General features: G+C 36.7%; 1 protein-coding gene across 6 annotated transcripts in view; it reads left to right on the top strand.

The window, feature by feature from the left end:
• Nucleotides 1–23,145, top strand: part of ncam1a (neural cell adhesion molecule 1a) — a 236,349-nt gene that overhangs the window by 177,067 nt on the left and 36,137 nt on the right. For 3 of the 6 annotated variants that reach the window (XM_072374346.1, XM_072374344.1, XM_072374348.1), the window contains exons 9-14: nt 3,671–3,700; nt 8,269–8,419; nt 10,854–11,038; nt 11,729–11,825; nt 14,525–14,692; nt 20,618–20,743. In XM_072374346.1, the coding sequence (XP_072230447.1) occupies nt 3,671–3,700; nt 8,269–8,419; nt 10,854–11,038; nt 11,729–11,825; nt 14,525–14,692; nt 20,618–20,743 (757 nt within the window). The remainder of the gene's footprint in view (nt 1–3,670; nt 3,701–8,268; nt 8,420–10,853; nt 11,039–11,728; nt 11,826–14,524; nt 14,693–20,617; nt 20,744–23,145) is intronic. The other 3 variants (XM_072374347.1, XM_072374345.1, XM_072374350.1) reach the window with 1 other exon arrangement.

The raw sequence follows: 23,145 nt of genomic DNA, 5'->3' as shown, positions 1-23,145 counted from the left end.
ATCCAACATGCACTTTACTGTTTAAACCAATTATTCCAATGAAGTATTGCTGTTATTAAACAATTTTTTTTTTTTCATTAAAACAAGGCATGTTCCCATTTCAGTGCGGACATCAGAATAATTCACTCACTGGTTCCCTGACTTTCGGCCCTGATTCAGTCTTGTTATGACTTCAGTTAACTATATTTCCATCTCAGATCATGAACATGCTCTGAGCTGGACTATCATCTCAAATTTCCTGATTTGTTTTATACATTCAAAAACATTAAATTCTTTCACCTGAAATTTTACAGTCTGGAGTCATCTCTCTTAACAACTCACAGTTTTCTCTGGAACAGCTTTAATTTTGAGCATTTTCATGCAAATGCTAGAGGGAAGAGTGTGAACTTTGCCATAAAACCAATTTTCAGGCAGCTCCATTGTGTGATACTCGCCAGTGTTGTGAGAAATGTGTCTAATTTTATTTAGTATTAATTTTAGGTTCTAAAGGGGGTACTTGTTGTGAAATTGCTATTAAAAGTGCTCATAGGAAACAAAAAAAGTAAGTGCAAATGAGCTGAAAGAATGAATATTATTTCAGTGACATTACCCTAATTATTGCTTTGAATTAGACTTTTTTTAGCTCTCTTATAGGACCGTGCTAAAGTGCTATAATAAGCCACTTTAGAAATGAGTTGGCCCTTTTTTTGTAAAACGAGTATGATGTAAGTAAAGAAACTAAATCAGGGTTATGTATCTTTATTTTTTAGAGTGTACCCTCAATTTTTCTCTTCATGTCCATTAGCACTGGAGATAGTAAAAGGCTTTAGGGTACAATTCTTGTGCAGTCTCTCTAATATGCTGGTCACAGTGTTCCTGCAGTATTCAGCCTGACAAGAAAATCTTATCCCAAGTCTGTTGTGATGCTCTTATCAGTTCATTAAAATGGGGTTATTTGGAAAAATGCATCTTAACAGTCTATTCTGACCACATATGTCATGTGAGCAGTGTGCTTATATACAGCAGAATTAATGACGTACATTGCTATTACATCTACAAGCGATAAAAGCTAAGTGCCATGGGTTTCCCGTACATCAGAGGTTTAGAATGACTAGGTCGAGAACTGATAGCTGGCCTCTGAGCATTTGCAAGAGGGCAGTAGGAAAACAACACGATGCAGTCTAACAATACCACTGTAACTTTGAACTTGGTGCAGCCTGTGGTGCAAATGTTTAATTTCTCCCACAACAATTTACTGATTTAGAAAAAAGTTCTTATCAAACACAGTTGTGTTGATAATAGAAATGACAGAAGCTTGCCATAAGTGTGCTATTCTTGGTGATACACATGGTAAATGCACTGAAAGCATCTGCCCTGTTATGTCCCAAAGGACATAAAAGGACTCAGTTGCAATATATTTAGGCCAAACTGGCCTACTTTACCTCACATGCTTTGTCAGCTGGTGTAGTGTGATGGATTGTGTGTCAAAGCTATCATGTGGTGCAGTACACATCAAATACATAAGTGAAAATTTAAATAATGGTTCTTGGCCATTGTTAATACTGTGTGTCATTGTTGCTGTTGATATTTTTATCTTTGTGAAAGTAATGATATTATATCACAATCATTATCAGCAAGTCAGTTTTAAGCTTTAGTTTTAAGCTTTAGGTTTTAAGCAACTAATAAGAGTAGATCCATCCTTTTCTGGGAACTATTATAGAACTACAAGCTTTCAATTGAATCATAATCCAAAGAGAATTAGTGCATTTGACTGGGCTGAAATAGTTCCAATTTGGTCCCATTAACTGTGCAATTCATCACTGCCAATGAGAAGCATTCATGGCTGCAAGTTTTCTGAATCTTATCTTCCACCTGCATGATAGGGTTTGCCTTGCCCATTGCCATTCAGTTGTCAACAAATGTCTTCCATTCACAGCCTGTCACCACCCCAGTATTTTCTATCTCTCACTGTCAGATCACATTCGATCATATGTTGCTGTGCTAAGAAAGTCTTTCTGGTCATTTGGTAATAGCTCCCTAATTTTCATTACATTGTCATTCATCAATGGTTTTCTATATGTCCCATTCTGTCCTCCATCCTTGCGTTAGCTCTGCATAATAGAAGTCAGAAATTTAAGGGTGTGAAATGACAGAGCTGTAATTTAACGGGACTGCAACTGCCTCTCTTGAATATCACTGAAAAGTTATTACTAATGATAACTAATAATGATAGTAATTTTATTATGATTTATTTTTTTTTACATCCCTTACAAAATTAAATTGATTCTGTATGTAGTTGTTATTAGTGGAGGATATGCGATGGAAGCCAGCGTTGGAATCACATAAATGAGTAACTGAATCAAAACACATAACACTGTGATTGAAGAAGAGGCTGATTAGGAAAACAAAGTCCCTTGGTGGTTCACCGATAATTAGTTTCAGTACCTTGTATTTCTTTAGTGTGCCTCCAAATTCTCTTTTATTACAGTATATTAATTAATATCCTACCGAGAAGGCCCCATGCTGCTTTAAGAGAATATGCTCCAGATTGGCATTTTGACCAGTTCTGTTAGTTCCCTGATTGTAGCTGAACTGCCAAGAAAGAAATCCTGATCTCGTCCCAATATTCCTTCTAACATAAAAAAAAGAGAAAACTTAATGATACCACATATTCACATTGGTTCTGCTCTGTTTTTAATGTTTTTACAGAGTGGTGTGATTTATTCATTGCAGAATAAATCGTAATTGTAATACATAAAGCTTGGCAGGAAAATCTGTCAGCCTTACCTAATGTGTGAATAAAAGAATTCCTGTCATGTTTTATCAGGATTCATTCTAACCACATATACTGTACAGTGTTGTTTTTGAGAGAAATGGCCGTTTTTAGACATTTTCAACTAATGTTGCTCTTAAACTGAAATTGCAAAACTGTTTCATGGTAAACTGTAATGTATATGAGAGGAGAAAGGAGCCACTATGACAACAACAGTTTTTGTGAACTTTCGTTTTAAAACTACTGTTTTGTCAGGTTGGCATTTAAATGTCTCCATATTGGTCTTTTTGCAGCCAGAAGACAACAAAATTTGAATTGAGAGGGTTGAGCTTGAAGGTGTTGTGTGAAACATGATTGACACAAAATTTGTATCTTTAAGGCCTAGTATCGATGTAATTATAGAATTACTTTCAAAAGGACCACCAGCATATTGATCAGAAATCCAGATAATGACTTTTTTTTAATGTTTATAAACTCAGTTGTTGAGAATGTGAGAATTGAAGATTTTTTTAGTAAGAGTCTGTTAGAGCCTGATATTTAATTTTCTTTGCATTTTCAGGAACTGACACAACAAAGCTTTATTTTTGACACCATGTGACTACAACTATCTTTTCTAAACAGTCTATGGGTAGTGCAAACAATACCAAATAGAACACCAAAGCAGAAGCAGTATTCACCATGATGAATGACATATGACATGAAAATGATCAGCAAAGCAGAAAATGCACTTTAAATATAACCTGAATAATAACTATCAACATTGTAATGTGTATATCACTCAAAACTGCTGGTCATTACATCATTGAACAACTGCAGGTGAACTTTGTATACACTCATTCTCTGGATGCTTTCTATGAGCTTACTTTGCTCCATTGTATCGATGCTTGTCTTTGCTTCCTTTGTGTTTGTCCTCTCTAGGCTTCTTGGACTCGACCAGACAAATATGAGGTATGGCTACTAAATATCGTAGCCTGACTCTAGTTTTCATAGCCCAAACTTACACTGTAGACTTTCCCTTATATCTGTTTTTTTTTGGCAGAGCAGAAGTGTTGTGATTTAGCCAACATTTAACACATGCTACTTTTTAGATATGCCCTAAATGTGTAGACCATTAGACACATAGTACAGTTAATTTAATCCACTTAGTTCCAGTACACATTTAGGCTTGCCCTATTTATTTGTCCCTGTTTATTCTTGTCGACAAATTTCATCTTGAGAGACGGAGATAGTCCATGTTTTGGCCATGCTGTTATTTCCTGCTGCATGGTCTGGTTAGTTGTCACACTTGGAATGAAAAAAAACTCCTGCACTGTGTTTTTTAAAGATCAGCAACTCTGCAATGTCACACAGAAACACTGTCTGCTCTGCTGTGAGCAAGCCATGTTTCCAACTCACATACATCTTAACACAGTGGTTTTAAATGGTCCATTCTGCTGTCGTGGGCCAGGGGCTGCATGATTTTGCTTCAACTACACTAAAGGAGCTGATTTATTCAGTCACTGGGGCCTCATTTGTGCTGTCGTCTTACTGGGTCAGTTCACCCAGATGGCAAAAATGTTTTCTCACTTGTCCCCAGTGGTTATTGGATAGTTTTGGTTTTGATTGTCCAGATTTTGAACAATTTCTCTGAAATGTCTGCATTCAATCCCTAATACATTGGAGGTGGAACAAATTCTGTCATGGGCTTGTGATTTAGTAACATCTCCTAGATTATTAGTGACAAAGTATATAGTGGGGAACAATTGAACAATTGAATCTGATTAGAAATCCAGAACACTTGAGGCTTGGTTGGAAAAGAGACATTGCATTCTCTTGGCCCTTCATTAAACAGCTACCTTTGAATAGAACTCTAACAAGCTAACATCACACACATAAATGACAAATAATGGAACTAAGAATTAACTTTCTTTACTAAGCATCACTGTGAAAGCACACAGATCCGGTTTGGTGACAAGTTTGCTCTTTCATAAACATACATTTTCCTTCTGTCTGGTTTTAATTATTTCCAGAGCCCTCAGGGCTTTGAATTACTGCTTGCATAATTTTGTGAAGGGTATTTCAATTATCCCATCACACAAGTCATTTTTACCACAGTATTATCCCGATATGTGAACATTATCGTGTCACCTTGTTGAACAGTTGACTGAATTTGCAGGTTTCTGGATCTGCAGGCCACAGCCACAGCTTATGCATCATAATGTGATGGTTGGATTTTCTGGCTGAAACTGTGTCACATTTTTTATTTCTATGAGCATAATCTTATAGTCACAAAAGAAAAGATAACACTGACTTTGAAATTTTGAAATATCTCACCTGTTGGTGATTTCAATATTTCATAATGATGTTTTCCCTCCAGGTTTCCTGCTTTTGTAGAAAGCTGACTGCTATTGTTACCTTGCCCGATAAGTTAATGTTCTTTGTCAGTAGATGGTCTCCTAGAGAGAAGGGTGTTTGTAGTGAATGTCTTATTGTTTCCATTTTTCCTAAGAAATGTTTGTTATTCTGATATTTATAAGAAAAAAAGAAAAAAAAGCTTTTCTCTGCAGGGTGTGAGAAGTAATTGTTGACTGTGTATATTTAAAGAAGAAATGTCATTCAATTAGTTTAGGATCTGGTGAAAGGACTGTTTTTATTTATTTATTTATTTGAGTGTGTCTGTAGATAACCTGTTGATGGATAAGTGTAATAGTAAAGACAAAAATTGTACTATTTCCTATCACTACTTAAGTTTTACTTGCACTGAACTCATCAAACAGATCAATGGTAATGGCCATTGCCTGGAGTGATCCTGGCTAAACTCTGCGACAAGTATCTCATGATACTGTACGATCAGTGACAGTAGAGCTGTGCACTTTAGAAAGTAAAGTGTGACAATGGAACAGCAGCATTGTTGGATCATGATTACCTGCCTGCTGAATACACTGTGCCAGCTTTGCTGAGTAGATCATATTGGCAACCCTTATCAAAAAATCTGAATAGATCATAAGATCTTGCTGCATTTAGCCTGTGTTTTATGTATTGGTTATTTGACTAAATGCTACAGCAAGGTATAAGTAACAGAAGCAATTCCCCTTTTTTTCTCTTTGAGTTACCCATATATCAAAGTAAAGATAATTACAGTTAGATTGAAATGCTAAAAGGTCCCCAACTTACCCATTTCAGCAGCGGAGGGACTGTGGTCTCGAAATGTGATTTACCCAACACCTGGTAGTTAACTTTTCTTGCTCTTACACTTTTGAAGGGTTTGAGAAATACTGTCCAATGGTAAGTGTAACTTTTAAAGTGTTTATCTATTTCTTTGGCATATTATTCATTTAACTGTGAGACAACAGTAAGGAGGGGAGAGATATAGACTAGGAATGCCAAGCTTCATACTTTCCTGTTGGGAGTCAAATTAAGGACATTGCTTTGAGTATTCCTGCTCTGTCATAAACTCCTGGGTCATAGGTGTTCTGAAACTCCCTGGTGTTAACTGTTTGTTGTTATGTTTTCATGCGTCATAGAATGTTGCTAAATCGCTTCTCAGTTAATCAAGAGGTTTGTTGCGTCAGCTTACCAGTCTTAGCTGGGCTTAAAATAAGCCTTATTTTAATCAGTCTAAACTCTCTTCTTCACTGTGGAAACCGCATGTTAAACAAATAAAAACAAAAAAAGTGGTAGTGTCGTGATCTCACGAGCAAATATGTTTTAATTCAGTATTTCCTGAATTATTTTTCCTTAGCACACAAAGACCCGAGGCACCCACTGTACATGGAAATAGGTCCTTCAGTGGGTTTTAATTAATCAAATACTCTCAGTTTTCAATATTGGTCTCTGATGAATTATCTCGCAATCCTAATAGTTTCATCCTTAAAATTTCAATTTGAGAGCTTATTCAGGATTCATGCGTGTGGCATTAATACAGCATTAATGTTTTTCTTATTAAGTTAGCAGTATAAAAGATCTTTTGAAACAACAAAAGGTTAAAGACAATTCAATCTTTAACTTCATCCCCTTAGGTATCTATGGTTTTGTCAAATTTGACCAAAGTTATACAACTGTTTTAGAAGCACAACATGTGTATGGACAGATAATGTAACAGCGTACTCAACAGAGCAAAGCAGGGATGACCGCACCAACAGAGGAAAGGGAACAAGCATTTCCTCGCCTTCTGTTACAAGTCCACTCTTACAATCAATTTGATGACAAGTCACAGCTGTATAATTAGCATCATTCAGTGGAGTTAATGAATAAATCTTTTTTAAAGGTCTGCCTTTTCAGTTCGGTTTCTGCGGTATCATTAAAGGATTATTCTCCATTAACCTTTCCCTGTTTACATCCTAAGAGTGTGCCCACTCCAGCTCTTTGCTGTGTTACTGCAGTAAGACAAGATTAATGCTGCCCTTTCAAAATGTTCCAGGACACTCCCTGAGATCTTCAGTAAACAACAAAAAAATATTTTTAACACACCTGCATAACCCTGCCTGCAAAAAAATATCAATTTACACCATAGTGCTAATACAACAAATAGGATTGTATTATTTATAAAAAAAAACAAACAGTGAAGCACGATAAAGCCTGAATTATTGATAAAAGACAAAGACTGGCTGCCATGGCTCCCAGAGGAAAGAAAAGCTGTTACTGTATTTATAACAGCCAGAGTTGTTGTAGGGTCTGCTACTTGATGATTTATTTTTTAATGCTCTACTTTATTACTGATCACTAATTACAAGTAACTTTTCTACTTTCAAAATCCCAAAGCTTGCAGAGAGTGTATGACTATATCTGTTCACAATTTATTCATATTATGTGAAAATGGTTAAATTGACTATAGATGCCACAAAAATTACAACAGACAGAAAGATTTGGTCACAAACCATTCAAACCTATCCAGATGTACGGCCCCAATTCCAAAAAAAGTTGGCACACTGTAATATTTGAGTAATATGTAATATGTTTCTGCCATTGAATAAGAAATAAGCTAATACTTTTCATGAAATAGTAAAATGTTGCACTTTCAACATTCGATTTGTTTTCTATGTTCTATTGTGCATAAAATGTTGGTTTATGAGGACAGCAAATCAATGTGTTTAATTTTTGTTTACAGTTTATACAGAGTCCCAACATTTATTGAATGGGGTTGTACACCAAAGGTCACGCCAGGTTGCAGCTCATATGCCAGTTTCAGACCTGTGCAGAGAGCTCACTCTGAGCTCTACATGTTCTCAGTGATCCTTCAAATTCACTACACAGTAGTTTCAGCAAAGTAGGCAATCTAATAAACGTGAGTTGCTAATGAAAATAAAGGCAAGATTGAACAAGCTATTTGTCCCAATTCCAGTTACTGGTATACTGTCTTTGGTGCAATTAGACTGCCTGTAAACTTGCAACCGAAGTGCTAAATGGTATGGACACTAATCAGCACACAGTACAATTTTACAGTTCACTGTACTGCACTGTTTTTTTGTTTTTTTACACACGCTGATTCCAGGTTGTGCCAGTGATGGATGATAATTACTTTCTCTTCCTCTTTGTAGAGCCTTGATAGGAATGTTGTGGTACGCAGCCATGCAAGGGTGTCCTCCCTCATCTTGAAAAATGTCCAGTACATATATGCCGGCGAGTATCTCTGCATTGCCAGCAACTCCATCGGTCAGGACAACCAGCACATTTACTTGGAAGTCCGCTGTAAGTCACTCCTCTCATTTCATACTTTCTCTTATAGTTTACCCCCTTTTTCATAGAACTGTTGTAACTGTCAAAATCCATTTAATAAAGTTTCAACAGTTTTACGTTTAATCACAGGCTGAAAAAGAAAGAACATGCATGTTTTTTTCCCATGACACTAAAGTATTGTTTTCACGAAAAAAAAAAGTCAAGACATTTAGTCTAAGACTACATTAAGATTGCAGGAATGAGCAGATGTGTCGACTACTCGTATACTGAAATGGGTAGAGATAAGTCATCTGTTACTTTACATCAATATTGCTTTTGTAACTTTAGTTACCCCCGTGGTCTGTGTATAAAATCCTGACAATGAATGCAAAGAATTCTGACAAATTCTGAATATTTGAACAAAAAGCAAACACTTTGGAAGGCCATAGAATTGCAATAAGAACATTACAGTGTCTCGGCAGTCACTTATGTGTCTGTGGATAAATGGTACAGCAGTTGTAAGAGCAGAGTTTGCTGGGTTAGTGGAACCACTGTGATTTGTTACCATGGAAACTACGGTCTGAGTTCTGACATACCTTTAGGGATGCAGTGACTTTTTAAGCTTTTGAGCAACTGTTTTCTAGCACAAGTCCTACTTCTTTAGACAAGGTTAAAACTTCAGTGAGACATTTAGATAAAATGCATTCAACCCTTGCTGGATTTAAACACTGGGCATTTTTGTAATGCATTTTTTATTACAAAAAATGTGTCACTTACTTTTGGTTACAAGAAATGCTTGTGCCTGCATTTTCTTGGCCGTGACAGTTGGTGAAATTGGTAGAGTTACTTAATCTCATTTTGAAATATGTCAATCTATCAAAAAATAAATAAAAACTAAAGGCAATGATTGCTTAATTTGATTAATAAGCCCTGCTGTAAATGTACTTGAAAGTTGCTCAGAGATATTATCACAATGCAGCATTGATGGAGTTGTTTGAGGAGTTTCCAGTTAGCCAGAGTAATCAGCAAATAATCAGGTGGCTGATTCACTGTTGCCAAGCAATTATCGATAAGAAAAGGTGCTTTGTCTTGAGCACAGCTCTCCCTCCCTGTCCTTTCTATCGCAACTCACACAATAAAGACGTTATCTAAGTATGGAACTGCCTATCTGTGGCACAGCATGATCCCATTAGCTGAGCTGGGTGTATCTAGGTTTGCTGCTATGGGATTCATATTAACCTGTCAAAAGAATCTTTGTTTGAGTTTTTTTTTTTTTTGTTGTGATAGTTTGTTTAGCATTAACGTCTTTGGAAAGCACTATTTTGTAGCTACTGGCATGTCACTTCTTATGAATTCATCTCAGGCCTTCTGGTTGTAGAGGAATTGCAAACTCCAAGCTCAATTATATTTATAGATGCCATCTTTTGCATTAATTTTTTGCAAGTTACAGCAACAGAGTACATGTCAGGATAGTTCAATTTCGATGATCTTGAATTTGATTCAGTGATATGTCTTCACTGAAGACTTGTCTTCAAACTCATCTGTATCTGGCCAAAAAAAAGCAAACTTAGTTTGCATTGAAATGTCCCTTGCCCATGAATTCAAACAAGAACACAAGCAGTGAAAATATGGAATGGCAGACGGTGGATGCTCAGGCTTTTGAAGTTGACCAATCAAAGAGGAATGGGCTTTTTCTTGTCTATCTGCAGAACGGATGGGGACTAAAAGATCCAATTCCACTTCTTGGCTCTCTGACTTGGCCCTACTTTTTACTTTTGTAGGCTTGTGGTGGTCCTTTTCTTTTTGGGTTCAGAGAAGTGGTGATCTAGCCCCAATAAGCCCCAGTTGAAGAACTAGATCACCACTACTCGTTGATCTCATATAAAAACTGGGCACTGTTACTGCAAAATGCAAGGGTAAGGCTAATTGGTTAGGCCAAGAGGAGGAATTTGGATTGGGTCTAAGACTGAGCTTGCAGAAAACCAACGTTTGGCTGAAAAAAGTCTCCCAACCCTTCTAAGTGTTTCATCCCTAACAGAATGCGTCTTGTGCATTCAGCTGAATGCAAAGCTTTTGTCATCATTGTCATGAGTGCTCCAGTTCCTTCAAATGTAGCATTGAAATCTTGTGCTGCAAGGAAAGCAGAAAAAAAGCTTCATGGAAGGAGAAAAAACTTGCCATTCCTTAATACCATCCTTACATCAATAGAGGACTAAATATGAAAATGACTGAAATTAGTTCTGTAAATTTTCCTCCAGAGATTCAACAGGCTTCACGATTATAGTAACACTTATGAACTAATGTTGGATTGTAAAATCAGAATAGCCCTTTTAGGTGAAAATTAGCCTATTGTGTTGAATATTTTTATTATATTTTTCTAATATTTTGCTTAGATTAGATTAGATTGATTATTTGTTCCACACATTCTTGGTAACATGCATGCCATCGTCTCTGTTGGTTCCTTCAGATGCTCCAAAGATTCTGGGTAGAGTGACAACATACACATGGGAGGGAAACCCAGCCAACATTAGCTGTGAGTTGGAGGCTCACCCCAGGGCCTCAGTGGTTTGGTTCAGAGATGGCTTCCAGCTGCCAAGTCCCAACGCTACCAACATGAAGATCTACAGCACACCAACCATCAGCTACCTGGAGGTGATGCAGCAGCCACCCTTGTGCTGATTTATTCTGACATGAAAAGGCAAAAGAAGGCACAAAGAGAATGTGTCTTTGAATTGTTTTCTCCAAGATATTTTCAAATTCTGTGTCTGCATAAGCTGCAGTCAGCAAGCAAAGATCAAGCTCTTAGAAGCAATACTAAATAAGAATTATTACATCTTTCACTGAAGGCATTGAAGAGCAGATTATTTTGTTGTGGCAACAGATGTTGAAAAAAAAACCCTGGTTGTTCCTAAAGGGACCAAAAATGACACAGACAAGAAACAACCCAGATGCCAGAGCAAATAAAAATTACTTGAGTGGTGATAAATAAAAAAGTTTGCAATAAATAATTCCTGGCCAACTTGTTATATTTTTCTAATATTGGCAGGCTATTACTACAGAGTGATAGACAATGTCATAATGAACCAATATGCCAGTATGTCATGACTGACTTCTAGAGATCCGTATATCTGCATATGAGCCAAGCTCCAAATGAATCACTTCGGCTAAACCATGATTCAAATGATAAGAATCCTTAAACCTATAACTAATGACAATATCTTAATGATAAAAATAATGTATTCAATCTCTACAAGGGTTTCTGGCTCGTGTGGACTGACTAACAACATCAACCAATCTTTCTTTGTGTTTTTGTTGTTGTTTTTTTTCATTTTCTGTCCCTAGATTACACCTGATTCTCAAAATGACTTTGGGAGCTACAACTGTACAGCAAGCAATGAGATGGGCACTGAATCCAAGGAGTTCCTTCTCATCCAAGCAGGTTTGTTCATTGAAAATGAAGTGATCCCATTGTTCAAATATGTTTGTGTGTGTTTTTTAACTGACAAAACTTTTAAAAAGCCACTATGTATGATCCCAAATGAGGTGCATGGGATGACCAAAGTCGAAGCCCTGCATAAGGCTGTTTTCCCTCTCTGGCTGGATTTCTGACCATTGGTGTCCGCTCCCACAAGGTTTTGCTGGTCCCATGTAATCAGGATCCCAATCTCAACACAATTCTCTCATGTGTAACACATACATGAATGGGGAAACAATCCCCTAACCTTCGTTCTATCCTTTGCTTTTCTGGCAGAATGCAGATTAATCTTCCTCTGAACTTAATTTATTAATTCTAACATTGTGGTTCAAGGTATCTTAGTGAATGAGCCATTGTCACTGCAGTTTGCAGTTTATAAACTGACTGCCCTCTTCAGCCTGTGGCAACAATAAAACCATCTGCTCCTACAGGACCCATGGGATAGCAGTCCTAGTGTCGCCCTCTAGACTACAGACACACTATAACTGATGAAATGATGATACAGAGCTTTTGTTTAGCTACATGCAATGCTTTGTGCCAAAGACCTAAAAAACAGAAAAAGAATCTCCTGAATCTCTACCTCTTAATTTCATTCTTTACCCAAGAGTGCGTTGGGCTGTCACACTGCCCAGTATGAATCCAGCCAACCTCATCGAAATGGTTTAACGGATCAGCACTAAAACTAAGTATGGTCCATCAAATGGTTAATAAAACTTTAAGGTCAAATCTGAAACAATTTCAGACAGCAAAGGTGTATGAAATTGAAAGTGCCATTGGAATGAAGTGTAGTAGAGTGTACTACTGTCAACTATCAGCCAATGAAAGTATAGCATGAATTCTCCACTGCTTTTTGAATATGAACTCAATGTATAAAGAGTTCCTTTTTTGAGAAAAAGATCATAAAAAAATTCATAATGGTCCATATTGCACACCCTCTACACAACAGTGATGAAAGAACAGAGTGTGTTCAGTAAGAGGCTTCTTCAGCTCCACTGCTGCAGCAACAAATTGTACACAGACTGCTGGCAGGGATGATCTGTGCACCAGTAAACATATCTTCACACCTTACTTTCTGTGATATTTTGGTAAGAAAATGCAACATGCAGTCTGAGGACAACAGCTTGACTAAACAGAGCAGTTGTCATTTTTCAAATGTTTTCATAAAAAAGTAGATTTATCATGAGAAAACTCCAGTGACAGTATTAGTGGTGTCTCTGTACCCATGGTTTATTGAGCAGCTATTGTAGGTTTGCTTGTATGTCTAAATTGACTGATAATTAACTTAATCCTTTGTCTTTTAGTTGTTAATTACCAGCAAATAATTCAGTATCTATATTCAGACAATGCAGAATCTCCAAAGCCTCTCTTGTGACCTCTACAGATTGCAGTATTTTTCACACCAAACAACATGACAGTAATTTAATTAAAATAGCTCATCTTTTGTTGAACATGAGTATTATTAGTGATACGATAAGTGGCAATTAGAGCTTGATGGAAACATGAGTGGTTACTAGAATCATGAGGTATCTCATTTTTGTGAGGTGATTAAAAAGGTTAGATACAACCTTATTTGATGGACAGTAACATCCACCTAATATTATAAGGCCCTCCCCTTGAATGATTGAAAGCAGCATTACAGCTCACCCACAAAAAATAGTTAAACTCTGTGGGGTGCTCTATTTCTGTCACTTCGACTTTTAATCATGAATCAAAGTGCATCACAGTGAGCTAAAACTGTCACTGGAAACTCATTCAGTCATGTCTAACAGATCCTCAGTCATTTGGTGACTTTAGTGGCTCTAAAAGCAAGCCTATCCCTGCTAAAAGCACATGAAAAGTTCAAGACACAAACATGCTGTCCTGCAGCCTTAAACTGAGGGCACCGTGAACTTTATGTCGTCATGTTTCAAGGCAAGAGGGCTTTGTGCAATTGCCAGAAAAATATTTTATTTGGTAGAAATTTGGTACAGTTCTGATCTTTTGTGATACTTTACAACATCACACTTAGGATATCAAGCATTTGGCTACTTTAATGATAAAGCCAAATAAATAAACTGTTTCCCTCTATTGTTGACATCAGAGAAGACCTTTGCCATATAATCCCCAACAGCACAAAAGAGAGATGCTACTGTGATAAATGCCATCATATGGTTTGGAAGCAGAAGAGCTATCCAAACAGAGAACATGTTCATGCTGTTAACCGCAAAGAGTTTTACAAAAAAGGTATCTCAATTGAATTTATTGGGTTGAACTAATTTTTCATAAATTTTTTAATGTATATTTTATGGGATTTACTAATATTAGTGTTGTTGTTTCAATTAGATCTGTTTTTAATCATTCAGTGAAACTGACTCAAGTAACTTGCTCATGAGACAAGTTGCAAGGTTCAGTTTTATTTCGATGAGGATTCTGTTGACCCAATTCATTTGTATTAACTGGACACAGATTTACCTTATACTGAAACAAAAAACATGTAATTGTGTGATAATTTGTTCCATGTTTTTCTTTTTTTTCAATCGTGTTTATTCAACAAGATAAATTTTTCAAGTATGTGCTGGCTCTGTCTTATGTATCTAACTAAATTATTTACCTGGCTTATTTACTTGGAAAATTAGCTTTTGTCAGTAGAGAATGATTTTTTTCTTCTCTGCCTGCTGTTACAGAGGTCCCATCAGCACCAGAAATCCAACAAGTGGAAACTTTCTCCAGCACAGCGATATTAGAGTTTGAGGAGCCTGACTCCATGGGGGGAGTGCCCATTATCAAGTACAGAGTGGAATGGCGTTTGCCTGGGAAGGAATGGACTGGCAATGAGTATGATGCTCACGACGGTGAGCTGCTCACCTTTCACTGCAAAATAACTAAAATTGGATATGACGTGCACATGTAGAATTCAGACATCAGAAATGTCATCATGGATTTCTCAGCATCATATTTAATCAGACAGTGGGAGCAGATGTAAAACGACTGCTGTGACACAGATTTGTGATGCATGTGATTCAGAACTGATTTACATTTCTACATTTCCACTCAAAGCCTTAAAAAATCGTTTTGATTAGGCACAGGGATGAAAAAGATTACATTGACCCTCTTCAGACGAATGTTTTCTGTCTGTGGCAGCATCAGCTGCACCACATGTAAGTAAGGTAATTAAGGGAAAAAAACAACTTTTATATATCTCAATAGAAACACCTCCATAATTTACTGCATATTACCATGGTTTAGTAAGGTGAGTTTATCCATATGGTACATTTGAATAAGATGATAAAAACTGATTTACATATATGTCTCTTTTTATCTCTCAATATATCAGAGAAAACTGTCAATAGGCAATTTATAATATATCCATGCTTGCCATGTTTTTAAGAAAAATGTTTACAGTAATTGGTCAGATTATGAATGATATATGGACAAATCCCTCTGTCAAAGCTGTCAGAATATATGCAGAACTATAGATGTACATTGTAAGTTCCAGTAGAGATTTCTGTATCAGGGTAAAACTTATTTTTGTCAGGACCGCCTGTTGTCATAATGCCGTTGATTTAGCCTTTAGTGTCAGTTGACAACTGGTCATGTAAACATCGTGAAACAGCGTATTTCTGCACCATGTTGAGTAACATGACTTCTAAAAGTATCAAGACTGCAGGATCACTGCCTTAAAAGTAAGTTGTTATCGTATTAAGTTGCTTAATACAAAAAACACAATCCTTTAGAGGACTTCTGTTTCACCCAGTGTGAATGCCTCTTTGCAATTCCTTGTGTACTCTAAATGTAAGCTCTACTTTTGAGTATGAATACTTTTGACTATTTTGAATGAAGTACTTCATTCCATCGAATGAACTTGTGCAAAGATGACAACTGCTTTGATATGAAGTTGATATTAGTCAGATCTCATCAATTCTTATGACCAGCAACGTGTTCATTCGTTTTGCTTTAGCTTCAATTAAGGCTAAGTATTGTTGTTTCTGGATTACAGACAACATTACTGTTGTTGTGAAGCTATGCTCAGCTTTGGGGGGAATTCTACAAATTTGAAGTCCAGTTGTGAACCGCTTACAGACATTTTTTTATCACCCAGGCATGATATACATTTCAGAGTGATGTCGTTCCAATAATGCAAGAATTTCCTCAATATAAGCTGTTGTCTGAATGAGCTACACATGTGCAGTAGTGTGTGCAGGACTGGCTTCCTGCTAAGGAGCAGAAGAGGCACGGGATTTAACTGAAGTTTTTCTTTCCACATTTGAGCCTGCTGTTGCTTGTTGACAAAAATCAGCAATTTATCCATTTAGAGAATGAGTAAAAACAAAAGGTTCCCATTAGAACAAAGACTCCAGCTTTTTGAGCACCAAGTTGATACACTGATTATTTGTAATATTTACAGAGCAAAGAAAAACTACCTACAGTTAATACAGTATTACTTTTCATTATGTATATCTTAGAAATAAAAATATCTTTTCATTGGTATTAGTATTTATGTGGCTTTAGATCTTGCATGCTGGAAAGATTTCTGCTGCTGTGGCAACTGCAGGTAATCCAAACATGACAGTAGCTGATGTCAGGAAGAGAGGCAGAACACAGTGTAGCCTAAATGACAGTCAGTTCAGACACTGACAGGCCCCAGATCCCCATCCCACTGAGGGCTTGTGGTGCTTACTAATCTGGATGGTTTTCGTCCTGTCTGCCACATGGGATGTATCCGTCAATAGCTGACAGGCTTAGCTGTCAGCTCAAGGCCCAAGAGTCGCCTGTCATGGAAACAATCTCACAAAATAGAGCACATGGAATCACACGAACAGCAAATGTTACCAAAAATATCTCAACAACTACTTCACCTCTGATAAGTTTGAGCTTTTTCAATTCACTCATAGTCGCACTGTGACATATCCTGTTGCACTTTGTGAAGTTACTTCATATAATCCGGAATTTAAAGTCAGAGCTGTAGCAGTTGCAACATGCCACAGAGGAAGGGAGCAAATTATCACTGATATTTAATTATCACATGGATGAGCTGTGTCAATACAAAGGATGTTGTCTCTCACAACACTGTGAACCAGGGCTGCCATCACATGTTTAAAGTCAGTACTGCCAGATGTAGATACCCCACCCATCATATACTGCTTTCATGCTGCGCTGCTGTAAGCACATACACAAAACTGTCTGTATAAGTTGTATGTATCATGGGAATATGTCAATTAAAACCTCTAAATTAATGTTAATGCCTTGTTGCTACATTTATGATTAAAAAAAAATAGCCATCTTTGATTAACTGCTATTTTAATGTTATGACAGTAACATAATAGAGTGCTGGTCCTCACGATGCATAGTGGCCGAATGATGCACCCACAAAATAACTTTATTGTTGTTTTGATATTTTTCAGTTTTGGTATTTCTTTTGGTAAATGGTATTATATCTATTGACAGTAAAAAAAAATAGAGCCTATACTGCCAGCCTTACCCTTTAATTATTGTTGCACATCAGTGTTACAATGCATTCAGCCAAAAAGAAATGAAAACAACCCAATCACGTGACAGATTGTGAAATTCCTTAATTAGTCCATCATGCCAAATGTTGCAGTTTCACAATATAGATAAAAAAATTGTACAATTAAATTTTTTTCCTTTCCCCCACACAGCTTAAGTTTTTGATTAGTCAGCACAACAATATCCTATGTCTGCAAATTTGTTACTATGTGATGACACCCACGGTCCACTTGTTACTAGCATTTAATTGGATATAAATGCTTGTTTATATTAAGGCACTAATACATGAACCCCTGCAGGGAAGCAATGTTTTCATGTAATAGATTGTTGGTTTTAGACCTGTCCTGTACAATGCTTTTTTAACGCACACAGACAGCAGTCATCCAAAAAGCTATGCTTTCGTCAAATGCTGATTGATTGAAAGTTACCTTGAGCCAGGAAGGGCCAACACAAAGATTTTTATAACAAAGAGGACAAGAAGCACAGTTAAAAAGCTCAGACAGCAGCTTCTTATTTCAGCACCTTCTCTCCAACCTACAGCTGAGATGGTTTCACATATTCATGAGACTGCTGTCAATACAGAATCATGTTCAAAGTGTGTTAAAATGCTTTAAAAGTACATGATTAAGGTGAGAATTAGTGTACAAAGTTGGGTCTATATTGTACACAATTCATGACAGAAAAATCTACATGATTACAGCCCATATATTTTTCTATCCATGCCTTGCAATTCTCATCAAATCACATGGATGCTGCGCGATAGAAAACCAACATCTCACAATGTACAAGCATGGACTAAGACGCAGCAAAGTTTTTGATCAGTGGACAAACAAACACATTTTTTATCAGAGAAACTTTTTAAATCTTGCAGTTTTTCTCTTTCTTATATTTTTGTTCAATTTAAAGTTTTTTTTTCCAACATTATGGTTATCACAAATCATTTTCTGTTCTCCTCAACTGTATTTTTTAGAAAGATAAGAAATCCCTCAAATTCCTATTTCAACACACAAGCAAAATTCCAGTTAAAGATTAAGAATGACTCAGACTACTGATAAGTTTTTTATTTATTTATTTAAGATAAAAGTCCCAAATCATTTGCTGTGTTTTCATCCTTGATACTGTGCTAGTAAAGTTAATACTTTCTGATAATTGATTATATGTCCTGACATTTGGAGCTCTCTGATCTCTGATCTCAGTCTAACACCCATTTTTAAATGCTGCAGTAAGTATCCACTGTGGCAACACAAGGATTAACACACACTGCTGTGAGTTGAATTTGTAAAAACTCTTAGGATTTGTAACGACAACCTTTTACAGAAGCAACAGGAACAAAATTACTGCGAGCTGGCAGGAAATTTCATCAGGACATGAAACATTTCAGCAAAGACATCAATTTTATGTTAGAGCTAAAAGCTCATCTCTGACACCATCTGGCCTCTAGCTCTTTAACTACATTCTTACAGTTTCTACCGACAGTCACTAATGCTTGGTTCACTCTGAGACTCCCTCTCACTGTGATGTTAATTTGAAACGTGTCAAATTAATGGAAAGATGTTTCATAGGTGTTTTTCTCAGGTTAGATTTGTTCTCATCAATGACATTAATCTGCATTACATTCTGAGATCAGCCAAGTGAAAAAGTCAAGAAACACACGTGTGTTCCCTGTGCTCACTTTCAACCGTTTCATGACAATTGATCTAATTCAGATTGTATTCCCTTTTTCCTGTGGTGAACACTTTAGGGAAGAAACAACCCTCTGCTGGCTGCAACTTTCAGTCTTTTCATTATCAGATCATACCTTTATTTTTCTGCTCCAATAAACATGTAAACAGTGCAAATCAAAATGTAATAAAGCTCAAGCCTCAGCAGCCCTTTTAAAACTGAATCCCTCTAACCAAGTTATGAAAAAGGCTTTTTTGAATAACCTCGTTAAATGGACCTCTTGACGGTTTTCTGTCTGTTATTATCAATTTAGAGGAAAAATTATTGCACATCAGTGGATGCATTGTAAGAGAGTCTATTATATAAATAATTGCAGGGAATTAAACTAAACTGGGAGCCAATAAAAAGAAAAGTAAAAATTTAAAAAGCTAGAGAAAAATCAGAACGATCACAACACAGCAACAGACATGATAAAACACATGCTCATCTGCAAAATGGCCTCCAATTTATCACATAAGACCAGCAGAGGGATACAGTCCTAAAGGTTGTTCGTTAAGGTAATACCCTTAAATATGACCCATAACAACATCCTGTGAAGTACCATCCCTACAAGCAGCAGGAGGCACATACAACTGATGTGAGCATTTCACATCAGAGCAGATGTCATTTGTCCAGTCTTTCCTTTAAGAAGTCTCAAAATCCTCATAAGGAGGTAGGAGGGTGGTTGATAGAGGAGTAATGCACAGCACCTTCAATCATTCATCCACTCATCACATGAGTTCAAGACCAACATGTGACAACAGACTCTTCACGTCTGAGCTACATTTAGTCAAAAACAACACTGCTAAAACACTTTTATCACTTCCTGTTTGGTCTAGAAAATAACTTTAATTGTTTTGGGATAAAAACTGATTAGGTGGAATTATTTGCCATGTCGGCCTAACAAACAACTGATGGGGATGTTTTCGGCTGGAGGACTGTCTCCCAATTGCATAAGCCACACATACACACATAAGCCATCTTGGCTTTTTATTAGGCTTTTTATTAGGCCTTCGTAAGCTTTGTATGAACATATTTGTTTCCTGGATTCCACAGAAAATAATAAGCAACAAATTAAAAACACTCCATTGCAGAGGAGCAACATAAAGTAAAACAAAACAAACCCCAACTCAGCAGGTGGGTGGGCTGATGTAACAATAACAGGGAAATATGTAAATGAAAATAAAGAAATTCTGCAGGACGCTATGCTTGCATACCTGTTACACACACTGTGCTCCCAAAAGAAAAACAGCGTCAGTCATTTCTTCAGAATTCTAATACTCTTATTGGTTCATTACACATTACTCTGTCTATATGTACTTATATTTGCAGTAATTGTTTGATCAGGGGTTCTTCTTTTGGACAAAAGGGGTGTTTTGTGTATGAACTGTAATGAAAGTCATCGGGAATAACAGAAGGCTGAATTTTGATAGAACTCACAGTGCCAGCCGCATTAGTGGCTTCTACATGTCATGCACATTAGTATTCAAAAAGCAATAAACCTCTTCCTCCTTATGTATTTCTCTTGGCTATACATTTATTATTAAATAAAACCACCTTTCCTTCAACAGACATGATGGTGATCAGCATCATTGGCCTGAAACCAGAGACCACCTATGAGGTCAGAATGTCCGCTATCAACGGCAAAGGCAAAGGCGAGAACAGCCTTGCCAGCATTTTCAAGACCAAGCCAGTCCGTAAGTGCCTCCCTCGCTTCTTGTATCCCTGCTCTGAGCAAGCGCTCCCCTGACCCGGTGCTTTGAACCCAATGCTGTAGACGGAGCAATAATTCACAATACTTAAAAGTGTCCATGTCCAATGCAAGGTATAACCTATGTAGTTTTCATATGTGAGCTGTATTATTGTTGCCTTTCTTCATAAATGCTTGCACCCAGTAAGGCAGACTGTGACATTGTACAGATGCATGCTTTTTGTAGCCCTCAGCTCAAGTGATCATTGAACGCTAGCTGAATGTATTCTTTGAGTTGATTTACACTTCACTGGAAGGAGGTTTCATATCTGTGTTTGTAGATCAGCGGCCGCATGCATATATAAAATCACAGCCACGGATCACGTCTGGCTGAGGATAGTTTAGACTTTGTAGTGGAGATGGCATTGCATGATGAAATGCTTGGTACCTCAGAGGCCTTCAAAATGTTTTTTATCCTTTTTAGACAACTAGGGGCAAAGTCACCTGAGATGCAGACAGATTTGGGAAGTTTTGACCATAGTTGCACAAGTTGTCAATCATCACGAAACTCACACTAGTTTTCTAGATGTTTGAGATAGGTTTAATATTGCTCTTGGTTGATTATCTGTAACCATACTAGAGCTTTCTTTGACATATAATTATACTTTGTGATGTAGATGCGTATATTTATTTCTAATGACACATAAGAGCTCCTTTAACCATAGACAAACAAGAGATAACAGACTTGTTTCAGATTAGGGTCATGTTTAAAAAATCATTGTTTTAGGTTGTACCAGCCTGTTTGTCACACTTCCACATGTGCTTAATCACCTCACTGCACCTTGTAGAAAAGCAATCCTTAGCAGTCGCCACAGCTACATAGATATGTTCTATCCTATGTACATATGTTTGGGTTTAGGGATTAGTTTTTATTGCATGTATTTGGTTTGGTAGAATTTCATATCACATCAGAGCAGCAGAGGGAGATTTTCAGGTGCTAATTCAGTGTGTCTTAGAAATCTTTGAATCCCCACCTTCACCAAGAGCTTCAAGTCATTAAAAAACATTTTTTTTATAATTTGGAGGATAATGTAGTGTCAGTATCATCAAAGTCAAAAATACCCACTGCAGAACAAAAAGAAGCAGATAATTATGTGAAATGAATGTCCAGTAAGGCAGAATAGCAGCATGACAGTGGGTTAATGGTGTGGCAGGACACAGTCCCCTTTGTTCACTGATCATATTTCTCATTTCATTGTCTTTTTTTCTTCTCTTTGTGTTATTGTTATCTCATCATGGTTTTTTTCCATCTGTTATGTTTTCCACTGGACTTCTCAGAGTATTCTTTCACAAGTAAGTTTCTTTTCTCCCTGTGTCATCTGCATTATGTTCCTAAGCATTTGTCTCCATCACCACTGATTTTTTTTCCTGACTTTGACCATTCTGTCTTCATTTTGATCAAATTATATCTTCCAAACAAGATGCATAGAAATCATTGTATTATGTGGCTTATCTATTTCCAACATACAGTATATACCAAAGATCATTTATTCATTGCCTGTTATGCAAATTTTGTAGAAGAGGGTCCATTCCTTCAAATTCAAATGATTTCAGTTTTGTGACATATGTAAGATTGGAATACTGGCAACCTCTAACACGAGAGAACGGCTATCCATGTTAACTATTTTTTGCTCATCCCATAATATCTTTTGTTTAGTTTCCTTATTTGTAAAAGGCTTCTTAACTGCAGCTTTTTAGCCACTAAATACTTTATAATGAATAAAAAGAAGGTATGCTCTCTTTAGACACTGAACAGGAATACAGGAAACAACAAAAGCCCTATCATGTAGTAAATGACATAGTAAAAGAATATTTCCTCTTGATATTGTTAGCTGTACACAAATAAATAAATAACCACACACGGAAATCTAGGATTTGAATTTCTCTGAATTCCCAGAAATGTTTAAAAAAAGTTGTTAATCTATTCTTAGTTGCCATAATATTTCAAAAGAGAAGAGCTACAGCTTTATTTGAACAAATCAGGAGCTCATTGTCTTTCACAAAAATGTTTTATGTACTGAACTGTGTAAAAACATGGCGACTGTAATTCTGAGGCAATTTCAGAAATCAAAGATAGAAAAAAATCCAAACAAACAGGAAATAAATTTGATATGTTGACACTATTTAAAAGAATAGATGCAAAACAAGAACCAAGTTCTCAAATACAATAAAGACACAATGATTCACACCTATTAACAGAGATGCTGCAAGTGTTACAGACTTCAGCTGAAACATTTCTAGCTAGCTGTAAAAAGTGATGAAAAGGTGTGACTGAGATATCAGAAATGATTCCAGAAATCAGTTGTTGCACAGTTTCAGTGGTTGGCTGCATTTTCTCACTCTGCAGAA

Source organism: Leuresthes tenuis, unplaced genomic scaffold (assembly GCF_036924035.1).
Source record: "Leuresthes tenuis unplaced genomic scaffold, fLeuTen1.0.hap1 SCAF_21, whole genome shotgun sequence".
Taxonomy (NCBI): domain Eukaryota; kingdom Metazoa; phylum Chordata; class Actinopteri; order Atheriniformes; family Atherinopsidae; genus Leuresthes; species Leuresthes tenuis.
Note: the sequence above shows the minus strand (reverse complement) of the source record. Positions and strands in the feature narration are given on the sequence as shown.